The sequence below is a fragment of the Malaclemys terrapin genome, chromosome 6, assembly GCF_027887155.1.
Source record: "Malaclemys terrapin pileata isolate rMalTer1 chromosome 6, rMalTer1.hap1, whole genome shotgun sequence".
Taxonomy (NCBI): domain Eukaryota; kingdom Metazoa; phylum Chordata; order Testudines; family Emydidae; genus Malaclemys; species Malaclemys terrapin.
In genome coordinates, this window is record NC_071510.1 from 90144794 (window position 1) to 90172638 (window position 27845).

The window sequence follows — 27845 nt, forward strand, 5'->3', positions numbered from 1 at the left end:
CAGGCAAACATGAGCATGTAATTGCTGTGCCTTGGTGCTCTCAGTTTACATCAAGATATCATCTATAAAACCACCCAAGACTTGGCTATTTCAGTGACTGCTTCTGTCCCCAAGTCCCATCAGAGGCTGCTATCTGCCAGAGTGCTTTTGCTACCTATCCACGGACATGAACTCCTAAAGGCAGGACGGGGGTGAGCATTCTTGCTGGAGGTCCCTTGACTTTGGAAATTACCCTTTAGAGGTATTCCAGCACCTCAGTTTGATAGTTTTAGGATGTCATGCAGGATGCATGTAGTCAGTTTCTAGTCAGGAGGAAGGGAGGGAATACCAGCAACAGACATGGACTTTATTTGTCTCAGTCACTGGTAACAGAGGTTTGTTTTTAACTTGTGCAGTAGTTGCCTAGGTATCACAATGAGTAACTCAATATAAGGAAATAAGATAACCTACATAAAACACCAAATCCTTTCCCATTTCCCCAGGAAAGACTGTATTTGGGGAATGTGAAGGGTACCAAAAATCCCAAGCCAACCGCACCCACCCTTAGTGAATGTGGCTTCATTATTACAGCATGGGATTTACATGTCCTTCAATGCCAATTAAGTCCTTTCCTGGGCTGGGTGACTGAAATAGAAAAATACATTTTAGGTGTGTCCTTTTTGAAAAAACAAGGGAAGCAATTTTGGAAACGAAAGTCTGTGTGAGAAGAGAGGACAGTGGAGGAGAAAGTGAAACAGCAGGATGGGTTAGTGATTAGTTGCTGTCCCTTTGACTCCTACACGGAGTAGCAGCTAATGAGGAGAGAATCCCTTGACGTTGTTTTGGGATTACAGATTTGCGGCAAGGAAAAACAGGATGAAACGGAAGAGAAACTAAATCATGGGACCCAGAGAGACAATGGGTTTTCAAAGACAAAAGGAAGTGTGAAAGCCGAGTTGCCCCGGAACTGACAGAGATGGAGGAATTGACCCCTCCTCCCTTACCCCCCATTATCCCAGAGGCGGCAGCGCCCCATGGCACTTTCGCCTGGACATTCCATCCGCCAGAGCCAGCAGCTGTGGAGTCGGGGGAGGATTGACTTCGAATTACCCCTCGCTGCAGGGAAGGCGAGACTCCAGTTAAATCCCCCCGCCCCGACAGAGGCGATTAGGAGGGTAACGTGTCACTCAAGTCTCAGCCGGCACAGGCTCTTCTCTCCCCAACTGTTGCTTTTATTTTGTTTCCCTCCAACTGCGCCTGCGCCTCGGACAAGCAGACCCCGGCTCCCTCTCGCCTTGGCCGTTGGGCCGCAGGGATTCTGAACGCCGCACGTGCGGCTCCTCGCGCCCCTCAGCTGAGCCTGACGTAGGCTACGGACGGGTGACAGCGTGAGGAAGGGGAACGGGAGGAGCACCCCCGTGGAGGAGGGGGGAGCTCTGTCTGGCGGCGTGGGGCAGGGGAGGAGCGCCGGCCGCCTGCGCCCCCCGCCGTTCACAGGAGAGGAGCCGGCGGAGGGGCGGGGACAGCAAGTGGCTTGGGGGCGGGACAGGACCCTAGGGCGGGGTGAGATGCCGCAGCGGCCGCGTCGCTTGTAAACAGAGCCTGCTTCTGGCCCACGTGATCGTGCGAAGTACCTGTACTGGGAGCTGTATTGTCTGTGGCGGCGCCCGCCCGCCCGGTGCAGGACGATACCGCGGCGGGAGGCGGGGCCGGCGCAGCCCGCGTCGCGCGCGCTGGGCGACGAGCGGCACCAGGAGGCCGAGCTCGCGAGCGGCCGTTTCCCCCCGGCGCATCCTTCTCCCCCAAGATGGCTGAAAGCGGGCAGTGAGCTGGCGGCGGATGCGGATGCCTAGCGCGGGCGCGTAGCGGGGCACTATGTCCGCCTTCGCGCTGGAGGAGACGCTGGAGGCGGACTGGGTGGCGGTGAGGCCCCACGCCTTCCTCGAGCGAGAGAAGCACAAGTTCGCGTTCATCGTGGCCTGGAACGAGATCGAGGGCAAGTTCGCCATCACCTGCCACAACCGGACGGCTCAGCGGCAGCGCAGCGGGTCGCGGGAGTTGCGCCGGGGCAGCCCCGGGGGGCAGGAGCACAGGGCCCTTGCCCAGGCTGGCGCCCCCGCGACCCGCCGGACCCCGGCCTGCGGGACGGACTCCAGCCCGGCCAGGAGCTCCTCGCATCCCCGCGCGGACTCGCTGCTCCGGAGCACCGAGAAGGGCGCCGCGGCCGGGGCAGAGGCGATACTGAAGAGTCCGCTGCGGACGAAGGCCAGTCCGGTCCGGAGGCCTCCGCGTAACACGGAGGCGGCGGCGCCGAGCCCAGCAGGTGCGGCCGAGGAGATCGAGGTGCTGGAGTTGGTGAAGGATGAACCCGCGACCCCGCTGCTCTTGCTATCGGGACCCGTCCAGCAAGGTGCCGAGCCGGCCGCAGACGCGGACTCCTCGGGGGAGGAGTGCAGCTGGGCCGGCCTCTTCTCCTTCCAGGACTTGCGGGCCGTGCATCAGCAGCTGTGCTCGGTGAACTCGGAGCTAGAGCCCTGCCTGCCCGTCTTCCCTGAGGAGCCCTCGGGCATGTGGACGGTGTTGTTCGGGGCCCCGCAGCTGTCCGAGCAGGAGATGGACGCGCTGTGTTACCAGTTACAGGTTTATCTGGGACATAGCTTGGACACCTGCGGGTGGAAGATCCTCTCCCAGGTGCTCTTCACCGAGACCGACGACCCCGAAGAGTACTACGAGAGCCTGAGTGAATTGCGGCAGAAGGGCTACGAAGAGGTGCTGCAGCGGGCCCGCAAACGCATCCAGGAGGTGAGGCCCCAACACAGCTAGGACCCCTCTGCATAGCCTCCACTTCTTTCCACTCTGTGCTACTCCCTGTAACTCTGCTACCCCCCTCACCACCCGTACAATTGTACAAGTGAAATAGAAAACTAGTGTAGAAAAGGAAAACTCCACTTTGGGTGTAGCTAAAAGGTAAAACTTTGGAGATGGAAAAACTGGGCTAGACCTTGCTTGATCCAGAGCCATATTTGGATTGTTTCAAGTGCTGGTGGAGTCAGGGGCCAGACTTCTGTGATGTCCTAGGAGCAGCTAGGTTCTAAACAGTAGAATTTAGAGGTTTATGGATAAAAATTTGCTGGATCATTCTAGACATAAGTGCCAGGTATATGTTTTATGCATTGTTCTTCCGCTAGGAAGTGTTGGAGTCTGGATTTTTCTGTTTGAGTGAGATTAACAACGTGTGTTGTCTAATTTGACAGTCCAGTTTGGGAGCTTGAGGTAAAAAAATTGTAGGCTCCAAAAGACTCTGGGTACAGATATGTGTCTTTGCAGTGCTAGTGAGCAGTCTCTGGATTTTTGCGTAGAATTGGAGTTGCATTTCTCTTTAGCTAGAAGAATTCTGGGATTTGGGATTTAAAAAAGACCTGGCTCAAGAAGAATCTACTTATGTTACTGTTGTCCCAGTTTGCAAAAAGGTCTACTTTTTTTTTTTAAGGTCTACTGGGACCTGCTATTTTTGTTTTGTTTAGAGAGTAGAATTTGGGGGACTGGAGTTAAAAATTAGCAGGATCCAGATACAAGATTTTGTTTCTCCAGTGCTATTGGGCTGAGATGTGTCAGGATTCAGATTTTTCCAATGTTGTTACACAAATTTTTATTTAGGTTGTACAGTGTTGGCCAGAAAACTGCCAAGCTCCAGATGCCAGATCTAGATTTTAGCTAAGCTCAAGTGCTGGGATGCAATGGGGTCTGAACTTTTTTAGTGCCATAGTAGCAGCCATACTTCATTCATGTCATAGAATTTGGCTGGTGAGGGCCAAAATAGGATAGATCCTACAGGATCCAATTGCTGGATCTGGGTTTTTGTAGCACTGATGCTCAGATTTGTGGAGGTCTGAATTTATTTATGTGGAAGTAGCTAGAATTGTTCTCTATTCTGACTGTACAGTTTAGGGTATTGGGTCCATAATCAATCAGGATTCAGGGTATATCCAGTTTTCACCCAGTGAATGGAGTCATGGAGATCCACAACATGTTCATTTGGAGGGTCATGACTGTCACCACAATGCAGTATTTTCATGCATCGACACCTCATTACAATGCCATGTCAGAATTGATCATTGTGATTTTGTGGCATTCTTACCAAAGGGGCCGAATTCATCCTTGGTGTTAATTGGTGATCTGTCATTGATGAATTTGGCCCAATACTCCTCTTCTCATTTTACTTTCTTGTCCACAAGAGAGGAATAAGAAGCAGCCTAGAGGCTCTTGGCCATTTGCCTAGCACTCTTTTTGTATGGCACCGTGTAGTACAAAAGAGGTGCCTATGAGACCAGTGGCCTCTGAGAGCCATTTGTAAGGCCTTGAACCTTGTTTGGTGATAGAGCATTGGTTCAGTATGAGTCCTGATGAGTCTCCACCTGTGCTGCTTCTCCACCAGAATCATAGGCAGAAAAAAAAATTAAGCTTTCAAATAAGCCGTCTTCAGTCAGATTTGGATGCTATCAATGTCTTGTGTTCTTGATGAATGTGTATAATTTGGTGCAGACAAAATGGCATGGCAGCATGTGTGTATTTGACCACAGTACAATCTTTCCTCCCCATGGTAACTGAACTAATTGTATACCTAATGTCTGTACAGTTGTATCTCTGTCAGTGCCTATTGTGTAAATCAATCATCTTTAATTAAAAAGTGCTTCATGTTTAAGAAAGGAGACCAACTGGTTGACCTGCTCTTTCACTTTTGGCTCTCAGGTTTCTGCTTCCCTACTTATTGAAGCAGCTTGCTTGGTAATAGCTTCATTTTAAACAAATAGTTCGTATCATTTGGCTTTGTAATTTTAAGGAAAAAAGAGGAACAGATGATGGGGTATCCAATATTTGTTAATAGAAAACTTCTATCTTCAGAATTACCTATGCCTTGGAGACAGGCTTGGCTCTTCCCCTGAAATGTAAACCTGCAGGATCACATTTCATATATTCCCTTTCAACTTGCCTTTTCCATCTGTACTTGAAATCTACTTATCACTGGATAGGAATATTAGATTCCTGCAGTTTTGTATGGCTATATATTTTAGAACTTTGAGGGGCAATGCTTGAGTGTTCTTAGCATTGGGCGTGGTGTGTGTTTGTTATGAAACTTGGTAAATGTAGATGGTTTTGGTTAGTGTACAAAAGATTTCAAATGGTACTTAACATCTTAAAACATATTTTTAAGGCTTATAAAAAGTTACATGAAAAAATGTAAGATAAATGCAATTGTGCACTTTAAGATGCTATAATATTACTTCTAACATACTTGTAATATCCCTAAGTGTAAATTCTGTTAATTTGAAGGGAGTATGGGGTGAAGCAATATGAGCAAAAAACACCCCCTTTGTCTTTATTGTTGTAGTGTCCCACACTTTGCCATCTGTTGCTTTTCATAAGTGCTACAAGATCTAATTGATCTTTACAGCAGTTAATAACTGGTGCTGTTAGTGCTAGGCATCTTTCTTTGCCTGAACTGTAAAGTTTTAATAAACCATAAGCATTTCTCTCCACTTGCAGTGACTATTGTGCAACAAAGATCCAAAATAAGGAAGACAAAAATAGTTGTACAGGAAGGATATAATCAGCATTGTAAGGATTTGATTTTTATTGGTTAATGTCAGTAAATGTCAATTTCTCACAAACTGCTGAAAAAATAATTTCCCTGGATAATACTTGAAATGTACAGCGAGACAAAATAAGAAACATGCTGCTTGAGAACTTTAGAGTTCTAAGGATATTTCCTTTGTATATTTTGATGTAATAATTTGTTTTAAATTATAAAGCTTTTACTTCTTGAATCTCATCATGTTATTAAATAATTGTCTGACTTCCTCCCCCAATGTCCCACAACTGTGAACATTTAAATAAAAATCAGAAAAAAAGGCTTAAAATTGAACAATGATATTATTCATGGAAAATATATAAACATCAAATTCTGCCAAGTCTATTTAAAATTATTTTAATAATTTGTTTTTATTTTGGTCAAGAAATGCATTTTACTATAGAAGTAAGAATGTTTTTGCTGGTCTAAGCTGCATCTACACTAGGTGGGTTTGCTGTATAGCTGTACGGGCAAACTTCTAGAGTAGACTAAGGCTACGTCTACACTACCCGCCTGAATTGGCGGGTAGAAATCGATTTCTCGGGGATTGAATTATCGCATCTCGTCAGGATGCGACAGTCGATCCCCAAATCGACGCTTGTACTCCACCAGCGCAGGTAGGAGTAAGCGCCATCGATGGGGGAGCCGCGGAGGTCGATTTGCCGCCGTCCTCATAGCGGGGTAAGTTGGCTTGGATACGTCGAATTCAGCTACGCTATTGGTGTAGCTGAATTTGCATATCTTAAATCGACCCCCCCCCCCTGTAGTGAGGACGTAGCCTAAGCCTTGCTTTACTCCCTCCTGCTTAGCCAGCTCTGAAGTGGAGGATCTGGGGAGATGCTTATACTACATGCCTACTGCATCTTCTCTTTTATGGGGTCCTTCAGTGAATAGTTTCTTTGCCTTTCTCTGCTGCTGCTCCTATCTCTTCTTAACTGCAGCAGCATGAAACTGACACTCTTGACAGTTGCACTGCTGCCAGCAAGGCTCTGAATTGTATTTGTGCAACTGGCTAGAACTTGTTAATTTCATCCTGCTGCTGCTTGGTAAAGTTACCAAGCAGTTGAAGGGGCATTGCTGTAGTCTACCAGCAGATGCAGGAAGATCACTCTGCTTCATTTGTCTACATTCTGTTTATATTTGGGTTATTTTCATGACCTTAAGGTCTAGAAACAATTTTAATGAAAGCTTAAAGTCAGAAGTTCTGTTATCTACTGTGGCTAGTTTACCACTGTTTGGGGGCTAATAGATTTTATTTTAATCTCTTCCCCAGTTTAGTACACAGGCAGAGCATTTTACTAAGCAACTGGATTGTTTTATAAATCTTAATTTTTCAACTCTTGGTTTAATTTTGCTTTTGATTCAAAGTGGCAGACCTTAAAAAACAATCTTCTGTCTGAAGTCTTATGTACGATTGATATAAACAACTAAGGTTTTTATCACCCCCCCATTTGCATACATCTTGTATTTGATAATAGTGCATGTGGTCAGTCATACTGTTTTCTTTGTAGAGTCAGTGAATTTCTTTTGTATGTGGTTGGCCTTTTATGTGGCCATAGAGGAGAGAAACAAACAAAAAGTCAAGTTACAATACTGGCAGTGAATTATTTCACATCTTGCAGTTGATTAGATTTAACAGTGTTGCTTTAAAGGGATGCTGTCAATGTAGGAGTTAATGTATCAACTTCAGTGTAAAACAATTCAAATACACTGCTACCTCGATATAACACAACTGGATATAACACAAATTCGGATATAACGCGGTAAAGCAGTGCTCCGGGGGTGGGTGGGGTGGGGGGCTGCGCACTCCGGTGGATCAAAGCAAGTTCAATATAACGTGGTTTCACCTATAATGCGGTAAGATTTTTTTGGCTCCCGAGGACAGCGTTATATCGAGGTAGAGGTGTAGTAGTTAACAACTTGTATGGATTCTGTCTCATGCACATTTGAATGTTTTTGCTTCTGGTAAAGGAAGCATTCTACAGCGAAAGCAGTATAGTGAGAAAGTGATGTGTTTGCATGATAATTCCAGTAACGTAAAAACTAAAACATAGTTATTTGACTGCTTACTAACAATTTGGATTTAGCTTTGACATAAATGTATCTGTTAAATATGTAGCCATGCACTCTGTCTCTTCTCATAGTTCAGTGCCCTGCTGTTTAAAGCAGAATGTTCCCCTTTTATATCCATTCTGGATTATCAAATAGTTTGTGTATAGAATCATTGTGCTTGAATACTGCAGAAGGTAAAGATAAATCCTGTCTAGTAACTGTAATGGTTAAATCTGAAAGATTTGCAAGACTTCTTGTAAGAGGAATAAAACATACCTTTTGTTTTATACTTCTCTTTGATTTGAAATTCAGAGGGTTCAAATTTTAGCTTCTTTATTCATTATTCTGAACCTTCTATATCAGTGGTTCTCAAACTTGGGCCGCCGCTTGTTCAGGGAAAGCCCCTGGCGGGCCAGGCTGATTTGTTTATGTGCCGCGTCTGCAGGTTCGGCCGATCGCGGCTCCCACTGGCCGCGGTTCGCTGCTCCAGGCCAATGGGGGCTGCAGGAAGGGTGGCCAGCACATGCCTCGGCCTGCGCTGCTTCCTGCAGTCCCCATTGGCCTGGAGCGGCGAACCGCGGCCAGTGGGAGCCGCGATCGGCCGAACCTGCGGATGCGGCAGGTAAATAAACCGGCCCGGACCGCCAGGGACTTTCCCTGAACAAGCGGCGGCCCAAGTTGAAGAACCACTGTTCTGTATGACTTTCTGTGGTGGTAGTCATCAGTTAATAGGGTGGTGGTTTTTTTTTTTCTTCTGTTAAAGACTAGATTAAAGCCAGCATTGAGCACTTTGAAAATCCCAGATGTAGATGATTGACAACAGACCTCAAATACTTGTTGGCGATAGTTTTATTAGAAACCAATATTGTCTCTCTGCAGTCTTGATTCAACACTGAATATTTGAACAAATGAGTTTGAAACCACTGTAGGTGAGTAATGTAGCTTAGTTAACATCTGCCAGTTTTTTTGGCACAGTATTCTATATGGAATTAGCCAGTGGCCTCATTCTATTGTCTACATCATAATTAGGTTTGGTAGAATTTGATTTTTATTTTATATACATTTTGATGGATAATATCAATATTTATTTTGGGGCATTTTTTATTTTTATCCATTTAAATTTTCACAGATGTGGGAAGGGGGTCATAAAATAATTTAATGACAGATTGAGATTGAAAAAGTTAACGCTATAATTGTTAAAATATAAATAAATATCCTTAAGTTCTCAAGCAGAATTTTCTTTAGCCATCTGTAAATTTTGATTGTTGATTTATGTATATGATGAAATCAATATTTACCAATAATTTAATCTTTCCAAGACCAATCATAATGTGCACTAATTAGTACCTAGTTGGGAGTCCTAGTCAGAGAGGATTTTTTTCCAGAGTTGTCCTTACTCAGCTGTCTTTTTCACTTACGGCATGTTTTCACTAGCAACGTTAAAGCGCTGCTGTGGCTGTATAGTCACGGCACCAGAGCTGGGAGAGAGTTCTCCCAGCACTATAAATAAACCACCTCCAGGAGGGGAGTAGCTACTAGTGCTGGGAGTAGAGCTGTCTACACTGGGTGCGCTGTCTACACTGCCACTTTACAGAGCTGAAACTTGCAGCACTCAGGGAGGTGTTTTTTCACACCCCTGAGTGAGAAAGTTGCAGTGCTGTGAAGTGGCAGTGTAGACAAGGCCTTAATCTAAGTTAGAGTTGCTATCTGTGTACAGCCTATTGGCATTTTTTTCCAGTTTATCATGGACTAGTCAAAGCTTACAAGTGCCTTACAGAGTCAAACCACTTAAGATCTAGTTTTCCACCTGACTCATCCTGCAGCTGTTTAACACCTCATTGAAGATACTGAATGATGATATCTTTAGATAAATAGAAATCACAAATGGAGTAACTTTCCCATCTTGCAAACTAAAAATGCAAATACATCAACACTTTCCTTTTTCAAAATAAACATCTCTGCACTTCTGAAATATCAAGAGTATTTTGTTTAAAGATTAATGTGTTATGTACAAGTTATATGCATATGACTTACAATGTTATCAATTAAACAAAAACATTTTAATGTTGAGAGTGAGATATTAACTTGAAGGCATGGAAACATTTGACTGAGGGAGATACAGCGCTTACCCTAAGGGAACATTATAAAAAATTCGTGGGCTTTAAGTAGAACTTCTGAAGTTCCGTTTAGAATTATTTTGTCCTTTTAAGTAGCAATCTTTTGTTATTTAAAAAAAAAAAAAGTGTTCACCATTTTGCCTTAGCTTCCTACATCTTATTGTCTTTTCATTTCACTTGTTTATATATACCTCTACCCCGATATAACACGACCCGATATAATGCGGTAAAGCAGTGCTCCGGGGGGACAGGGCTGCGCACGCTGGTGGATCAAGTTCGATATAACGCGGTTTTACCTATAATGCGGTAAAATTTTTTGGCTCCCAAGGATAGCGCTATATCGAGGTAGAGGTGTATTTCTCTTCCCTTTTACTTTTGTTCTGTCGGCAGAAACAAATTGAAACAATTTTGGTATTTGAAGCTGTAATACCCTATCTTTTCCCAGAGGTTAGGGTTATTGTAAATGTGATTTTGCTTTCTGCTGACAAAGTAGAGTGTTGGGGAAACCAGCACAAGAATGAGCTTCTTTAAAAATATACAGAATTAATAGTTTTATGCTCTTCATCTGTAATAGATGAATACATCTTTGATAAAGCACTCTCACTTAAGCTTAGAAATCCTAGTACTTGCGGAGGTTTGTGACCATAGGTTAATCAGAGTTCTGGCTTGCTGCTCTTGTTCCCAAGCATTGTAGGGTTCTTGGGCCAGGTCTACACTACAAACTTACATCAGTCTAACTATGTTGCTCAGGGGTGTGAAAAATCCACCCCCCGAGCAATGTAGTTACACTGACCTAATCCCCGATGCGGACAGCGCTGTGTTGATGGGAGAGCTTCTCCCGTTGACCTAGCTACCACCTCTCAGGGAATCTGGACCTGGCCGATGACAATATTCCTATGCTTATAGCCGCATGCTATATGTTCCATAATGTTTGTGAAGGGAAGGGTAAAAGCTTCACTCAAGGCTGGACTGCTGAGGCTCAGTGCCTGGAGGCTGAATTTGAACAGCCAGAGACCAGGGCCATTAGAGGACCACAGCGTGGGGCCATAAGGATTGGGGATGACTCGAAGCAGCAGTTTGAAGTGGAAAGCCACTAATATTTGTTGCTATGCTCTGGGAGTGCAGTGCTTGTAATGCTAGGAGGTGATTGTGATTGGTGCAGATGATGCACTAGGAAGGTTTAAGAAAATTGCCTGTTGCTTTGCAGGGCTCTGTTTGCTTTCAATTAATGGAATAAAGATTGCTTTCAAACCAACACAATTATTTTACTAAAAAAACAACTGTAGGAGAGAGACAAACAAACAAAAAAAAAAAACACATCAGCACTGTGGGGGAAGGGAGGGTCCCAGGAGGAGGTGGGGTCCTGGGATGGTTAGATTTGTGTATGTCCAGGTATCATATGCAGCCTTGTCCTTTGGAGTACAGTGCAGAGAGTACTGTACTTCAACAGGGCTAAACTGTAGTGGATGGGTGTTGGGTGCAGTGGGTACTGGGAGTCCGTAGGGCTGGACTGTGACGGGGGGAGGAGTGGAATGCAGTGGGTACAGACTGGATCCAGGAGGTTGAATGTGATGGCGGTGTCTAGGGGGCGCATGGTAAAGAGTTTTGCAAAAGTGGCTGCAGGGGAGGGAGGGCGGGCATGGAGCTGCTTGGTTTGTAGTGCTAGTAGCGCCTGGAACGTGTCCGCTTTCCGCTCCATAGCTTTTAAGAGCCGCGCCATGGCTTCGTTCTGGCGCATCGCGTTCTCCTTTTGGTCCCTCTTCTCGCTGTCCCGCCACTCCTTCAATTCATGTTTTTCAGCTGAGGAGTGCACCATGACATCACGCAGAAAGTCCTCTTTAGTTCTTCGTGGTTGCTTTCTAATTCTGCACAGCTGTTCAGCCGCCAATAACAAAGAGGGAGGCTGGGCTTCCAAGGTCATATCTGTGAAGCCAAAATGCAACATTTTACAGAAGCAGTATTGTTTGCAACACACAGACCACTGATTCAGTGATTTAAAACACTATTCACATACCTGTCACTAACTGGCTGTCTCCAGGCAAGCACACATGAGCCACAAGACCTCCAAAATGGTGAGTAACTGCAGAGGCAGGGGAAATCCGTGTTCCAGGACCATACTGTACACTGGGCACGTGCTTCTTGGGGAGAGCCAGCACTTTGGGGGGGGCCTTATAATCATTCCTGTCCCCAGGGTAGAGAAGAGCTCCTGGCTGCATGCATCTCTGACCTCTGAGTCGTCCGCTGCCTCTGGGTCCCCCTCCACATCCTTATCTAAGATTTCTTCCTCCCGACTCGGTCCACTCTTGGCTGGCACGCGAGCCACCGAAGTATCCGCAGTGGCCTTCGCAGTGAGGTTGGGTCACCACCGAGTATCGCGTCCAGCTCTTTGTAGAACTGACAGCTTGTGGGTGCAGCACCCGAGCGGCGGTTTGCCTTCTGTGCCTTGTGGTAGAAGTTCTGCAGCTCCTTAACTTTGACCCTGCACTGCAGTGTGTCCTGGTCATGGCCCCTTTCTGTCATGCACCGTGAAATCTGTCCATAGGTATCATAATATGGCTGGAGCACAGCTGGAACTGGACAGCCTCCTCTCCCCAAGTGCTGATGAGGTCCAGCAGCTCGGCATTGCTCCAAGCGGGGGATCACCTGGTGCGTGGAGCAGGCATTGTCACCTGGAAAGATGCACTGAGACCACTGCATGGGTCACCAAGCAAACAGGAGGGGACTTTCAAAATTCCCAAAGAATTTAAGGGGTGGGGCTCACGGTTGGTCACCTGAGGGCAGGGCAATAGAGTTCAAATCGATGACCAGAGAGGTGAGAACAGGCATTGTGGGACACTTCCCGGAGGCTGCTGCAATCGACCAGGCTGTAGCCCCGACGCAGAAAGCTGTACACCTCTCATCGGGGTGTGTGTTTTTTTTTTTTTTTTTTTTTTTTTACAGCGCTGCAACTGTGCAGTTTCTGCTCACTAAGTGGCTTGGCAGTGTGTACACCTCGGGAGTTACACTGCAGAAAGCTGCTTTACTGTGCAGAAACTTGCCGGTGTAGACAAGGCCTCAATTGCTTGGTGTTCCTTCTCTCTTTCCACCTACTGCTGTGTTGCTTCCCACCCTCTACTTTCTACTTTAGTTTCCTTCCCTTATTCCTACATCTTCTTTCCCCCTCTTTTATTATATGTCTTGCAGGGCTTAGCTTTAAAGTCAGTCCTTTCCAAGTTGCTTACAAAATCCTGTTTTTGTTTTGTCTTCTTTAGACTCCTATCTCTGAGATATTGCCACATAGGTAGGTTCTAAACTAGACAGCTGGTTCTTTCCAGTCATTGCACCTTTTTTTTTAACAGCCATTTTCCTTTATAGTATGTCAATAGTATGCTACAAATGGCCAGCAGGGCTTAGCTGTTATATAGCTTTTTATTACTGTAATATTGCTATAATAGAGATGGAGGAGCCACTGAAAAACAGAATCTTGTACATGGCTGGACCTGGCAGTTTTCCATAGGCCACTACGTAGTCTTTGCCAGAACACATTTTGTACATCCTTTTCTCTAATCTAGTACGCTATTGTTGGTATAATTCTAGTCTGTTTAAAATAGCTGCTTTTAGGGAAGAACATCTGCAAAAGTATAGGCTTGATCCAATTAACTGATAATTTTATGGAATTCTCTTGCTTTTCAGATGACAACATTTATGACTAAAGAATATAGTGTTGGGAGAGGAAAGGTTAATTTTGAACTTCTTCAGTCCCACCCAGATTATCCTCCGGATATTTGGTATTTTTGTTTAGAGAGTTTTTAGCATGCATACTAAAAAGATCATCTGCTAAAAAGAGGCTGTGGATAGATAGGATAGGTGGGGTGCCTTTGTTAGGGAAAATTAACATAGAATGTATACTATATAAATGGCTTGAGTGCTTTGTTTAAAAGTCAGGCAACTCCTTTTAAATATGGCCCCACACCCAGTAACTTCTTATAATAAGACCAATTATTTATGTGGAAAATAAGTCTGCATTTCAAGTCTTGGGACCTGCTAATTCTATTGTCTAGCTTTTAGTGTCACAAAGCCACTACAAATGGCAAGAAAATCAATTCTTTTTGAATTTTGTGATTGTGGTGTATGTACATTTTATGCAGGTTTGGGCAGCTCCAATACTCAAGAGGTCAATAATTGAATGTTTGTATGTTGTTTTTTCCTTCTTTTTAGAGAAGAGCATCAAATGACTTAAGGGGGCAGCATCAACTTAAAAAAAAAAAGACATTCTTTAGGATTGTCAACAATATAGTGGTTAAAGGAGAACCAGCTGATCTGAGGTCTTTCAAAAACACTTTGATAAAGTCCTTTACAAGAGGCGATTAAGGAAACCTAATAGATGGGGTAAGAGAAAGAATACCATGTATTTAAAAACTGCTTAAGAGATGGAAAACAGGGCTAGACTGTCACTATTAACCTTTTGCCATGTTGAAAATTGGGTGCACAAATGTTTTGTACTAGAACCAGTGTTCAGTGTATTAGTGATCTAAGAAAGAGGGTAATCCACAGTTGCAGATTTCACAGAATTATTTAGGCTCATCAAGATGAGATGACAGAAACTGTCAGAGAAATGTTAACAAAGACAATATACCTTTGACGATGCACTTGAACTACTCACCTACACCTCTACCCTGATATAACGCGACCCCATATAACATGAATTCGGATATAACGCGGTAAAGCAGAGCTCTGGTGGGGCGGGGCTGCGTGCTCCGGCGGATCAAAGCAAGTTTGATATAATGCAGTTTCACCTATAACGTGGTAAGATTTTTTGGCTCCTGAGGACAGCGTTATATCAGGCTAGAGGTGTACTTTGTAGGGTACTAAAATTCACAGTACCAGTCAGAAAAAAGATTTTGATGTTAGCGTGTATAGCTCAATGAAAACCTTCTCAGCTTGCAGTGCTATTTAAAAGCAAACAATGTTAGCATGTAAAGAGTGGGATGGAAAATATTACACCACCATTATGTAAATTGATGGAATGCCCTCCCAGAACTCTGGAAACTGAGATTTGTTGGTGATAGGATAGTCTTCAAGGATAGCACTAGAAGTACTATTGCTTGAATTACCTAAAACTAGACTGTAAAAGGTAGATTGACTAGATGACCTAATAGGTTTTTCTGCGCCATAAGTGGTATGAATTAATAAGGGTAGGGCTCTTTTCTAGTTAAGGTACGTTGTCTAAACTTGCAGAGCTACTGGAGTCAGAGGAAGGTGGATCTAAACTTGGGAGAGTAGACTGGGAAAATGGTTGACAATATTTTAAATGGTTAATTGAATTAAAACAAGTACAACTTAAATTCATCCTTGGTGTAAATGGGTGCATATCCACTGAGTGCTGTACAGTAGTACTAACTTTTCCCTTTAATGTCCTTGCAAGCATCTCCATGCTCATCTCTTGACTTTCATCTACACTTCTCCCTCCTCAGCATAGGTGATGGCTGTGGTAGGGTCATGTGTTTGGTGTTTCTTGTATTTTTGGGTAGCAAAACTTTTCAACTGGTGCAGGGCCATTGGTGGTAGCAAGAGATCTGATGTGGACAAGGTTCTTATGACAGCTGGTGTTTAACACAGTGTTGCTTAAACCTGCTTTGAGAAGGTCTAAATGACATGGTGTTAAACACTGGTGGCCACATCTACACTAGGACTGTCACTAAGATAACTTACATGAGTGTTGGCAGTGGTGGAAATTTTTTTGTAATCAAAACCCTAGCATAGAGAAGACCAACATTTGCTTCTCCCCACATTCTGTTCGTTCTGCTTTCCTTTGACCTGTGCTGTTCCTTTGTCTGTTGTGTTGTCTTCACAGTGAAATTTACTGAAACTTAAGTGTTTCTTTGCAGTTCATGGCACAGGCAAACACTATCTGTGCTATAAAATAAAACTCTGACTGATGATGTGTTTTAACAACAGGTTTCCCCTGATTGAGTATTGAAAAATGGTACTAGTGTCATCTTGGCAGAATTGTTTGTTACCATTTCAGAATGTTACCCGGGGTTCTTTCAACCCAAAGCTCTTGGTAACTTTTACTCTGTCCAAGGTGGTGTCAGGAAATAAATCAGGGGAGACACGGCCGTCCAACCGATAGATGGGTGGCACAAACAGGGCAACACAAGAATACTTTCACTGAAAGCTAAACTTTACTTAGTCTCAAGCACTTACACACGTCCGCAGCTTGCTGACTAGGTTGCCTTTAACAATAAGCCATAGTGGTTTCAGGCACTTTACTGGTTTGTCAAAATCTCCCTGTACAAGAAAGCATAACTGAGTCTCCATATTTTCCAAAATGGTACTGAAAAGTGTCTTCTCCGCTCAACACGAGCATTTAACCGGATTCCAATACTGATTCCAGGGACTTTCTGCTGACAGCCACTGTTGATGGTCTTAACTCTGAATTTCCTGGGGTTAAATTTGGGGGGGGTTTGGATAATTGCAGATCCCTGTAAACGGTTTTATCCCTGATTTGATGATGTGTGCTCTTAATTTTTTGGCCTGGAATAGATAGATAAAGTGCAATTGAAATGTTTTATTAGCATTCATTTGGGATGATTGTAGGTCATTGGTACAAGTCATCCTAAATGAGTGCCAACAACATCTTTTGTGCCATACTATGCCATTAAGTATTCTGTTTATGACACACATTGTAACAAATGTTTTTAAAATGTTTGAGAGCTTCTTAAAAAACAAACTGCATTCTATCCCTTTGGCTTTAAAAAGTCACATACTGGTCACCACTGCTAGAAACAAATGCCTTGTAATAGTGAAAAGGCAGGTTTTCCAGTCTTTCGAAGAGATGTAGTATTTCATTCTATCTATGATGCATTACAAGACTGGAACTTAAGTGTAACACTGGTCAAGCACTAATTGACATTTGACTCCTCAGGTCAGTGCAATTTAGGGAAAATTCCATACTTTATGGAGTGGATATGGCATTGTGGCATTTATTTATTTATTTATTAGTTGGTAAGGGTGTATGGTGGCTAGATACTCTTCTGGAATGTTGCAGTAGTTCTGGCAGAAATAGATTAGTGGGACTGATGCAGTTGAGGTGATAAGAGGTGTATGATAAATTGCTTTTATCTTATGGTTCAATGTGGATATCAACCCCACCTACCTCCACGATTTATTTTTCCATAATGTTCCTTCCCCCCCAACACCAAATAAGCAAACTCACAACTCCTCAAACTCTCAAGTTTATTCTGTGGCACTTTATTCCTTTGATACTAATTTAAATTGCTGCTACCAAGAAAGCTGAACTTTACGGAAGTGATTGCACAGATTGCTAATTATAGGGGACTTGACTGTTTTGAGTGGGAGGAAAAATGTTGTGAGTAATATGAGAGTTCCACAATTCCATGCACAAGTTTAGCCTTTTATTAATAGTAATAGGTTCTAAATTTTGTCTTCTCTGAATGTTAATATGTAAATCATGTACGGTTTATTGGTTTATTTCTAATTCATAGAATCATAGGGTTAGAAGGGACCGCAAAGATCATGTAGTCTAATAATTGGTTATTTTTGATATAACAATAGTTGCTGATAACTCAAATTATTTCAGTTTGGAAACTTTTTCATAAATCTTTTACAATTGGGTCGCACTACTTTCTTCTTAGGGTAGCCATTTCATATTTCCTCTGTTTGAATATGGGGATCTGAGTAGAATAGAGTCCTTTGCCAAACCCTTAGGATAAGGTGTTGCCTATTTTTTTTGGTTCAAAGTGACTTTTCCAACAATGATCAGTGGGGACAAACGTATTCATTAGTAACTTTATTTTTGTTGAGTTGTCAAATGGAAGAATAGGAGACCTTGGATACTCTGTTTACCTTGAAATAGAATGAACTCATCCATCCCCTCTGTTTTTCTCATCAGAATACATAGTATTAACACATCCCAATACAGATAAATACCTGATGTGTCCTCATTCTGTTAGTAATAGAAAAAGTATGTGACTGTTCCCAAACAAGGACTAGTTACCTGAGTGACCTGCATAACTTGTTTAGGGCTTCACCTTTCTGAGTAATGTGCCCAAACCAAGCAAATGGCAGGTTTTTATTGGTCCTTGTTTGGTATGATAGTGTTAGTCAAGATTGGGACACTGCATTATGAGGTGAGTTATGCAGGTTAGACAATTACCATCTTAAAACAAAAATATTTGTACTATGCTGTCATAGATTTGCTTACTGGCCTTCAGAGAAGAAATTTGAGACTTTTTTTTATTTATAAAAGATGCTTAGTTTTAAACTGACATCTTTTGCATTGCCTGTAAATTGCTGTAGTGACTGTAAATTATGAACAGCGTTAGCAACTTAACTAAATAGAATAATTAACTGTGAATCCCATCTGGGGGCGTGTGCGTGCGCACACAATTATATGTATGTTCTTCAGAGATTTATATTAAGAACTATAGAAAAATTAGTGATGACGGTCAATAAAGCATGTATTAGATTAAATTAGTTTTTGTGGTTTACTTAACCACATTAGTATTTTTAATAGTAAATATTCTACTCTTTCAGCTTCTGTAGCCTCCTTGTCCAGCAGTTCATTTTTTCCTTCTATACTATCTGCGGTGATTTGGCTATTATTTGTACCGTGATAGAGCCTAGGATTGAGCCCCATTACGTACACATAATGAAAAACACTATTCTTACCTCAAAAACTGCCAGTCTTTAAGTATAAGACACCACAAAAGGTGAATACAACAGACAAACAGCTGGACTCACGTATATGCCTTTTTAAAGGCAAAGGGTTAGAATCCAGTGCCAGTTTTTTTTTTTTTTTAAGTTTTCAAACATTTTAAAAATACTTTTTACAGTGTGTGGCACAATCAGTCAAAAATTAGATACTAGCCAGCACATTAGGCATTGATCTTTCACACCAGAGGCTTAATGTTGTCAGATTTTTTGTAGGCATCACAGCAAAGGAGAGATTTGAAGGAGAGGGCAGTGGCTTTAGGTGTTTACAAGGAGCTTATGCCATGTATATGGGGCTGCATGGGAGAAAGCATGAACGTGTGTGTGTGTGTATTAAAAACTTTGCTATTTTTCAGTATTTTCATTTATTTTTCTTATTTAGACTAACAAACTATCTGATAACCCTGCCAATTTATTTGAATTATATTTTTGTTTTTTTTATTTTAATCAACTCATTCTTTGTACTAAACAGCAGCTCATAATCAAATACTAACCCCTGCCACACACTTGTCTTAACGGCTATTGCTGTTTAAAGGCCAGGTGAAAAAAGTGGACCCTGCAGCATTCTCTTAAAAGCTGACAAACCTGAGGTATTTTGGACCAGGGAAGGAAGGGTATTCTAGAGTCTGCTGGCCCTTATGGAGAATACCATGCAAGTCCCATCCCCGATTTCATGTCCGTGCCTTTGCTGATTGCAACGGTGGCCGTGTATCCTGAGGTAGGCTGCTGTCAGGCTCTATTGGTTTTGTAGATAAAAAACACCTTTTAAAACCTGTCCGGAAATTCCTACGTAAATAGTGCAGGTTCCATAGCACACATTTCATATGCTCTCTGAGACTTACCACTTATCATGTGGATGGCCACCTTCTGCACCAACCATAGTTTCCAGATCAATTAAAATGTAGCCCACTGTAGAATACATTGCAGTTGTCCAACCAGTTAGGCCACTGGTGTGTTGAGACTACAGCCTGTCTTGCTGAACAGTATTGTCTCATTGCTTCCTTGTACTCCTCCATCTGACTCCATCTTGTATCTCGTTGTGTACTTAGATTGTAGGCTTTGGAGCAGGAAATGTCACCCTACATACAAAAAGACCAGACAGCAAATGTGAACAATCGGGACGGAGTTGGGGGTAATAGGAGCCTATATAAGAAAAAGACCCCAAAATCGGGACTGTCCCTATAAAATTAGGATATCTGGTCACCCTATTTGTACAGCACCTGCCACAATGAGGTCCTGGTCCTTGACTAGGGCTCCTAGGTGCCACAGTAATTAAAAATAATAACCTTGAAGTTACAAAAGCATCACAGCCAAATTAACGCCGGGGCTTTAGGGGCTGCAGCTTGGGGCCTCAGGCTAAGAGGGGCCCTGCAAAAATAAATCCATAATTATATACAATTCAGTTGTCACCAACCTGTCGATCACGATTGACTGGTCAATCTTGGAGCCTCTGCCAGTTGATCGTGATCTCCAGACCTCTAAAAGTCCACCGGAGCAGCAGGGCTCAAGCAGGCTCCTGCATGCTGTGGCCCCACGCCGCTTCCGGAAGTGGCTGGCTGCTGGCACGTCTCTGACAGTTGTTCTAAGGTAAGAAGTAGGCTATTCTGAATTAACTTAACTATATTGTACATGTTTTAAGACTGAAATGTAACTACAGAACAGCTTTATGTTAATTAAAAGTCCAGTTTAGTATAGCATTAATAGTCTCGATGCCATAATTGTGATAATTTTGTTTTAAATTAGGAAAAAGACTTGTATACTGGGGCCCCACAAAATCTAATAGCCCCACACCTGCAGGAGAGTTAATCTGGCCCTGAAAGACATGGGTATTGATAGCAAGATCCCCATCTCCAAGTCTGGTGAGGTTTATATAGTTAGACTTTTTTGACCATCCCTGCTACTTGATTCCTAAATGCAATAGTTAATGGCCAGAATAGGGGACCATGTGTGTGAGGAAGGCAAAAGTAGTTTATCAGTAATCTTGATTCCATATAATTGAAGACTACTATTCTGGCCAAACCTATTCTGTACTAGTTGTGTGTGCGTGGCTTCTGTTGTTGTTTTTTGGGGGGGCAGAAGGGGTGGGTTAATGGAATGTCTTTTGGTGGGTGCAGAGAGTGAGGGAATGCCAATAACTTAAACATTAGAACATGCATACAGTTTCCAATCTAATTTTAATTGCTGCTAATATTGCATCTGAGGTTTATGTACCATTGGCTTTGGAAATGATCTTCTGGGGCTTGTATTTTCAGTAATCCTGCTGATCTATAAGGACTTAGCAACAAAAGGAGAGAGCTCTTTGAAGTTGCCACTGTTTGGAGAAAAGGGCAGGAGTATCTAGCAGTTTGCTTTAGTGAGAGTAGTGCACTCCTGCTTTATAAATTAAAATGACAGATAAAGCTTGGCAGTAGTGAAATATGCCTCCGTAATTAAAAAAAAATTTAAAATAACGTCAGGGATTCTTCCTTCTTGAAAGGCAAATCCAAAATGACAGGCAGGATTATGAAGCTTCCAAGGACCTTGCATTCACTCATATGGCACCACAGTACTCTTAAAGTGTTGTGTTTTAAATAACAAGCATATATGAAACCATAAGTGACCTAAAGAGGTGTGTTTGTAACACTTTAGCATCTTAAGTAAAACATCTAAATCTATGTGGTTATGAAGATAATAATATTCAATACAGAGTAAAACAAAGGAGCAACGCGAAAGGCCCTGATCCAATATTCATGGAAAGCCTCTTGCTCATTTCAGTGATTTTTGGATCAGGCCCAAGATTAAGAACAGCACATACATGTTTGCACAGACCTCTGTAATTCAGTGCAGTGCTTTTAAAGCTTTAGTGGCAAAGCATTTGATTTATTTCCATCCTTAATTTAAAAAAAACTGCTATATTTTCAAATGCATGGACTGTTCAGTTGAAGGCTTGGCTTTTTCTACCAGCCAGACCCTATCTGCATAATAGTTACCCAGGATGTAGATTCATTTAGTTGTGAACAGTGTAACACAATGTAACATCTGTAAAAAATTTATCCATTGAATACTGCATTTATTTTTAAGAGTCAACATCACTCAGGCCTGTAAATTCAGAGGTTACTCTTCCCCTTGCCTCTCATTTCTCAATTAAAACAAATTTATGAATGATTGCAGATTTTATACAGAAGGTAGGCTATTCACACAATGCAGTAAACGGACAGCTAAAATAACATTGAATTGCTTGTGTTGAGAATTAATTACAGGTATGGGGGGAAAAGATATCAACAATTGTGTGACACATTTTATGTTAACCCTCTTACAACTGTGCACTTTTTTTGCACTAAATTTATTTTGGCAGTCACCTAACTCTTCCAAGGCCTACATCTTATAGAAAAGTATTTACTGAATTTTCATGTGCCTATATAGTGTTTCTTATTGATAGTGCCTGTGGGAAACTTTCAACATGTACAGTTAAACTGATAGACTGTTTCCTATTGGGATTTAGAGGGTTTAATTTGCCTTCTACTATAAGTGGTGTGACAGACCCAGACCAGTGGGGTACAGGAATCTGGTAGAGGGCAAATATACTGGTCACTGGATGAGTAGTTTTCTGTTCCCTGAGTGACCAGAGCAGGGGCTGCACTAGAGTAATCAGGAACCTGCTAGAACCAGTTAAGGTAGGCAGGCTAATTAGGACACCTGGAGCCAATTAGGAAGAAGCTGCTAGAATCAATTAAGGCAGGCTAATCAGGGCACCTGGGTTTTAAAAAGGAGCTCACTTCAGTTTGTGGTGAGAATAAGGAAGGTGTTTGGAGGAGGCCATGGGGAAGTAGCTCAGGGAGTTGTAGCTGTCATGCAGCTGTTACAGGAGGCACTATAGACAGCTGCAGTCCACAGGGCCCTGGGCTGGAACCCGGAGTAGAGGGCGGGCACGGGTCCCCCCAAACCTCCCAATTGACCTGGACTGTGGGTTCTTCCAGAGGGGAAGGTCTCTGGGCTGTTCCCCAACCCACATGGTGAATCTCTGAGGAACGAAAATCCGCCGATAAGCGCAGGAACCACCAAGATAGAGGAGGAACTTTGTCACACTGGTGTCAGGAGTGGGATCTTGGGGTGCACAGCGCGGCGGAAGAAGGAGGGTGATTTTAAAAAATAAAAAAAACCCAAAAAAACAAAAAAAAAAGGGAGAGGGTTTTTTTTGTTTGTTTTTTTTTTTCACCACAATGGATGACGTAGTGCGGGCACTGATACGTGCTACGGCAGCCCAGCAGGAGGCTACCTGTGTCCAGGCAGCCGCCCAACAGGAGGCAGTGTGGCTGCAGCAAGAGACTAATCGCCTGCTGATGGACCAGGCTGCTCAAGACCGAGCTATGTTGCAGGAAGTGGTAAACCAGGTAAAGTCCCTTACAGAGCTGAATTGCGGCCATGATGGGATGCGGCTCATACGGGCCAGCCATTGGCTGCAGAAAATGACACGGGAGGATGATGTAAAGGCATACCTTCTGGCCTTTGAGAGGACAGCCCTATGGGAGGCCTGGCCTCGAGATAAGTGGTCTGGCATCCTTGCTCCATTCCTGTGTGGGGAGGCCCAGAAGGCCTACCATGATCTGCCTGAAGAGGCTGCGGCAGACTGCCCCCAGCTGAAAGCAGAGATCCTGGCCAGATCTGGGGTAAGGACAGCAGTGCGGGCCCAGCAGTATCACGGTTGGAGGTACCAGGAAGACAAAACCCCGCGGTCCCAATTGCATGACCTCATCCATCTCGCATGAAAGTGGTTGCAAACAGAGTCCCGGAGTCCGGAAGAGATACTAGCGGTTCTGGTCATCGACCGATACATGAGGGGACTACCACCAGACCTTGGTGCCTGGGTAAGCCAGAACGAACCCTCCACCTATGATGAGGTTGTCGCCCTGGTAGAGAGGCAAAGGACAGCGAGGGAGCTGACCCGACCAGTTAAGGAAGAGGCACCCAGGTTAAACTAGCAGCACCAAACCCTAAAGTTCGGGTGACTGGGCCACCAGGAGGGCCCAGGTGGAAAAAGAGAGAGACTGAAGGCCCATCAGAGGCCACAAAGAGTCGGAGCACTGAGGGAGAAGAGGATCGTGATGTTAGACTGCCCAAACCAAGAGACCGGGGAACGCCTAGGGCTCCATACAGATGTTATGCCTGCGGGGAGTGGGGACACATAGCTGCACAGTGTCCCAATGCTGAGGAGCCTATGCAGTGTAACCTGGGGAACTGGGTAGCTCCATGCTCCCTAATCCACCTTGTGGGGGTCTCACTAACCCTACATATGTATACCAGACCAGTGAAACTAAATGGGGGTAGGGACCACGGCACTGGTTGATTTGGGGAGTGCTATCACGCTTATCTCAGGGAAGCTCGTGAAGCGTAGTCTGCTGCTGCAGGCTAAACATACCGGGATAACATGTGTCCATGAGACAGTTAGTTACTACCCCACCATCCCAGTAAAAATCGAGATCCAAGGGAACACTACTGAGGTAGCAGCAGGTGTAGTCCCTAAACTCCCATACCCGGTGCTCATAGGGAGGGACTTCCCAGGGTTTGGAAACTTACTCCTAGTAGGGGGATTGGAGAAAGATGGGGACCCTAAAATTGATGAGGCATCCACAGCAGACTGTCAACCCCCAATCTTCTTTGAAATATCCCCAGATTTGTTCTCCACTCCCAGACAGGGTAGAAAGACAAAAAGGGAAAGAAGAGCAGCTAAGGCCTTGGGAACCCGAATACTGACCCAAAGCCAGAGGGTTGCTCTTGTAGGTAGGCGGACCAGCGCAGCTGAAAAGGAGGCCACGCAAGAGGGAGAAGCACCTGAGTCTGACCCCCTCCCTAATGCTTCTGAACCAGTAGAGGCAACAGAGAGTGGGCCCCTAGATCTTGGGCAGATTAGCCCCGGGAGAGGAAATTTTGGACGGGACCAGGCAGAAGACCCAAGGTATGACAACATTAGGAAGGAGGTGACTGAAATAGATGGGGTCCCCGTGGAAGGGAAAACCCAGGGACCAGGACCCTACTTCATAGTGAAGAAGGATCTCTTATACCGAGTTGCACCAGTACAGGGGCAGAAGGTACAGCAGATCCTAGTACCTCAAAAACACCAGAACGCTGTATTAAGTCTTGCTCATAGTCATCTTTTTGGGGGGCATTTGCAGGTAGAGAAGACCCTGGCACGAGTCCTACGACGGTTCTTCTGGCTTGGAGTACATGAAGTGCGGAGGTACTGTGCCTCCTGCCCGGAGTGTCAGCTGCACAGTCCCTGTCCCCACTTGAGGGGACCTTTAGTATCCCTTCCCATCATAGAGGTCCCCTTCGAGCGAATAGCCATGGACCTAGTGGGACCCCTGGAGAAAACGGCTCGGGGCCACCAATATATACTTGTTGTTTTGGACTATGCTACTCGCTACCCAGAAGCCGTCCCCCTGCGGAACACGGCCTCTAAAACTATAGCCAAAGAGCTGGTGGGGATCTTTGCCCAAATGGGGCCACCGAAAGAGATATTAACAGACCAAGGAACCCCATTTATGTCGAAGCTAATGAAGGACCTCTGTACGCTGCTCCATATACATACCGTGAGAACTTCGGTCTACCATCCGAAGATGGGTTGGTAGAAAAGTTTAACCGAACCCTCAAGGCTATGATAAGGAAGGTGGTAAGTCGGGACGGGAAGGATTGGGACACCCTACTGCCCTACCTTATGTTCGCTATCCGGGAGGTACCTCAGGCCTCAACTGGGTTTTCCCCCTTCAAGTTATTATACGGGCGTCACCCCCGTGGCATACTAGATATCGCCAAAGAGATCTGGGAAGAGGAACCCAATGAGGGGAGAAATATAATAGAGCATGTAATGCAGATGCGAGACCGGATAGCCCGGGTTACCCCTATTGTACGAGAACATTTGGAGAAGGCACAGGAGGCCCAGCGAACCCATTACAATCGCCAGGCAAAAGTGCGACAGTTCCAACCAGGGGATCGGGTTATGGTGTTGGTACCCACGGCAGAAAGTAAGCTTCTGGCCCAATGGCAGGGGCCCTATGAGGTGGTTGAACCCGTGGGGGAAGTAACCTACAAGGTGCGGCAGCCAGGACGTGGAAAACAAGAACAGATTTATCACGTTAACCTTCTGAAACCCTGGCATGCAAGAGGCATGCACAACGGTCCAAAAAGACCTAACCCAGGAAAACAAGCCTTCCAAACAGGTGAGAGTGTCTCCCGATTTAACACCAGACCAGAAGAATGAGGTGTCTGAGATGATCTTCCGGAACCAAGATGTGTTCTTGACAAAACCGGGTCGAACAACCGAGACATATCACCACATCGTCACGAACCTTGGGGCCAGAGTAACAATGAGGCCCTATCGGGTGCCAGCAGCAAAAAGGGAGGAAATAAAAGCAGAAGTAAAAAAAAAATGCTGGAGTTGGGGATCATCGAAGAATCCCACAGTCAGTGGTCCAGCCCAATTGTGCTGGTGCCCAAACCTGATGGCACCACAAGATTTTGCAACGACTTCCGGCGACTAAACAAAGTATACCAGTTCGACGCGTACCCCATACCTCGCATAGATGAGCTAGTGGACCGTCTGGGTAATGCCCGGTACTTGACTACCCTAGACTTGACAAAGGGGTACTGGCAGATTCCCCTTGCAGAAGACGCAAACGAAAAGACTGCGTTCTCTACACCAGAGGGTCTTTTTCAATATATTGTCCTCCCTTTTGGACTACATGGGGCCCCAGCTACCTTCCAGCGCCTCATGGACAAGCTATTACGCCCGCATAACAGTTACGCTGCTGCCTACTTGGACGATGTGGTCATTCATACCCCAGACTGGCAAACCCACCTGGAGAAGGTGGAGGCAGTCCTCGATACCTTCAGGCGAGCTGGCCTTACAGCAAACCCTGCCAAGTGTGCTGTAAGTTTTACAGAGGCCAAATATCTTGGTTACATTGTGGGAAAAGGTTTGGTAAAACCCCAAGTGAACAAGTTAGAGGCCATCCAAAATTGGCCCCGACCAAGTCGCAAGAAACAAGTCCGGGCGTTCCTAAGTGTGGTGGGGTATTACCGACGATATATCCCCCACGTTGCCACAAGGGCAAGCCCCCTGACAGACCTCGTGAAAGCCCGTGGACCTGATCTGATGAGATGGTCTGACGCAGCAGAGGAAGCATTCACAGACCTATGGACTGCCCTCTGCAGTAACCCCGTACGGATAGCCCCTGATTTCACCAAGGAGTTTATCCTGCAGACGGATGCACCGGAAGTAGGGTTGGGGGCCGTTCTATCGCAGATGGTTGCGGAGGAGGAACACCCAATTCTATACCTCAGTCGGAAACTCCTTCCAAGGGAACAAAAATATGCAGTGGTGGAGAGAGAATGCCTCGCTGTAAAATGGGCCATAGAAACATTGCACTACTACCTGCTCGGGCGCAGATTTGTCCTCGTGACCGTCCATGCCCCTCTTCAATGGATGCAGCGGAACAAGGAGAAGAACACAAGGGTGACCAGATGGTTCTTATCCCTCCAATCTTTCCAGTTCTGTGTGCAACACAGAGCAGGGAGCCGTCATGGCAACGCCGATGGCTTGTCACGTGTGCACTGTCTGGCGTCCCAAGCTGCCCAACCCCTTGGCGTTGAGCAGGGGGGAGGGATATGTGACAGACCCGGACCAGTGGGGTACAGGAGTCTGGTAGAGGGCAAATATACTAGTCACTGGATGAGTAGTTTTCTGTTCCCTGAGAGACCAGAGCAGGGGCTGCACTAGAGTAATCAGGAACCTTCTAGAACCAGTTAAGGCAGGTAGGCTAGTTAGGACACCTGGAGCCAATTAAGGCAGGCTAATCAGGGCACCTGGGTTTTAAAAAGGAGCTCACTTCAGTTTGTGGTGAGAATAAGGAAGGTGTTTGGAGGAGGCCATGGGGAAGTAGCCCAGGGAGTTGTAGCTGTCATGCAGCTGTGACAGGAGGCACTATAGACAGCTGCAGTTCACAGGGCCCTGGGCTGGAATGCAGAGTAGAGGGTGGGCCCGGGTTCCCCCCTAACCTCCCAATTGACCTGGACTGTGGGTTCTTTCAGAGGGGAAGGTCTCTGGGCTGTTCCCCAACCCACATGGTGAATTTCTGAGGAATGAAAATCCGCCAATAAGCGCAGGACCCACCAAGATAGAGGAGGAACTTTGTCACAGTGGATTCAGACATTAAACAGAGACTGTATATGGGAATGAAGATAAGGTTTAGTCCTTCTTTGAATGGTTGTATATACGTATTTAATTCTTGGTGTACATGCACCTCATACACATGAGATTATATTCTTTTTGGTCTGCAGTGTCCATTGATCAGCCTGCACCCTGGATGCTTCATGTCCCT

At 44.7% G+C, this 27845-nt stretch overlaps 1 protein-coding gene across 1 annotated transcript in view; it reads left to right on the top strand.

Moving 5' to 3' along the window:
- Positions 1 to 1522: 1522 nt before the first annotated feature.
- JMY (junction mediating and regulatory protein, p53 cofactor) overlaps positions 1523 to 27845 on the top strand; it is a 142293-nt gene continuing 115970 nt past the window's right edge. Inside the window, exon 1 of the mRNA XM_054032014.1 lies at positions 1523 to 2781. Within this exon, the coding sequence (XP_053887989.1) occupies positions 1855 to 2781 (927 nt within the window). The 5' untranslated portion in view covers positions 1523 to 1854. The remainder of the gene's footprint in view (positions 2782 to 27845) is intronic.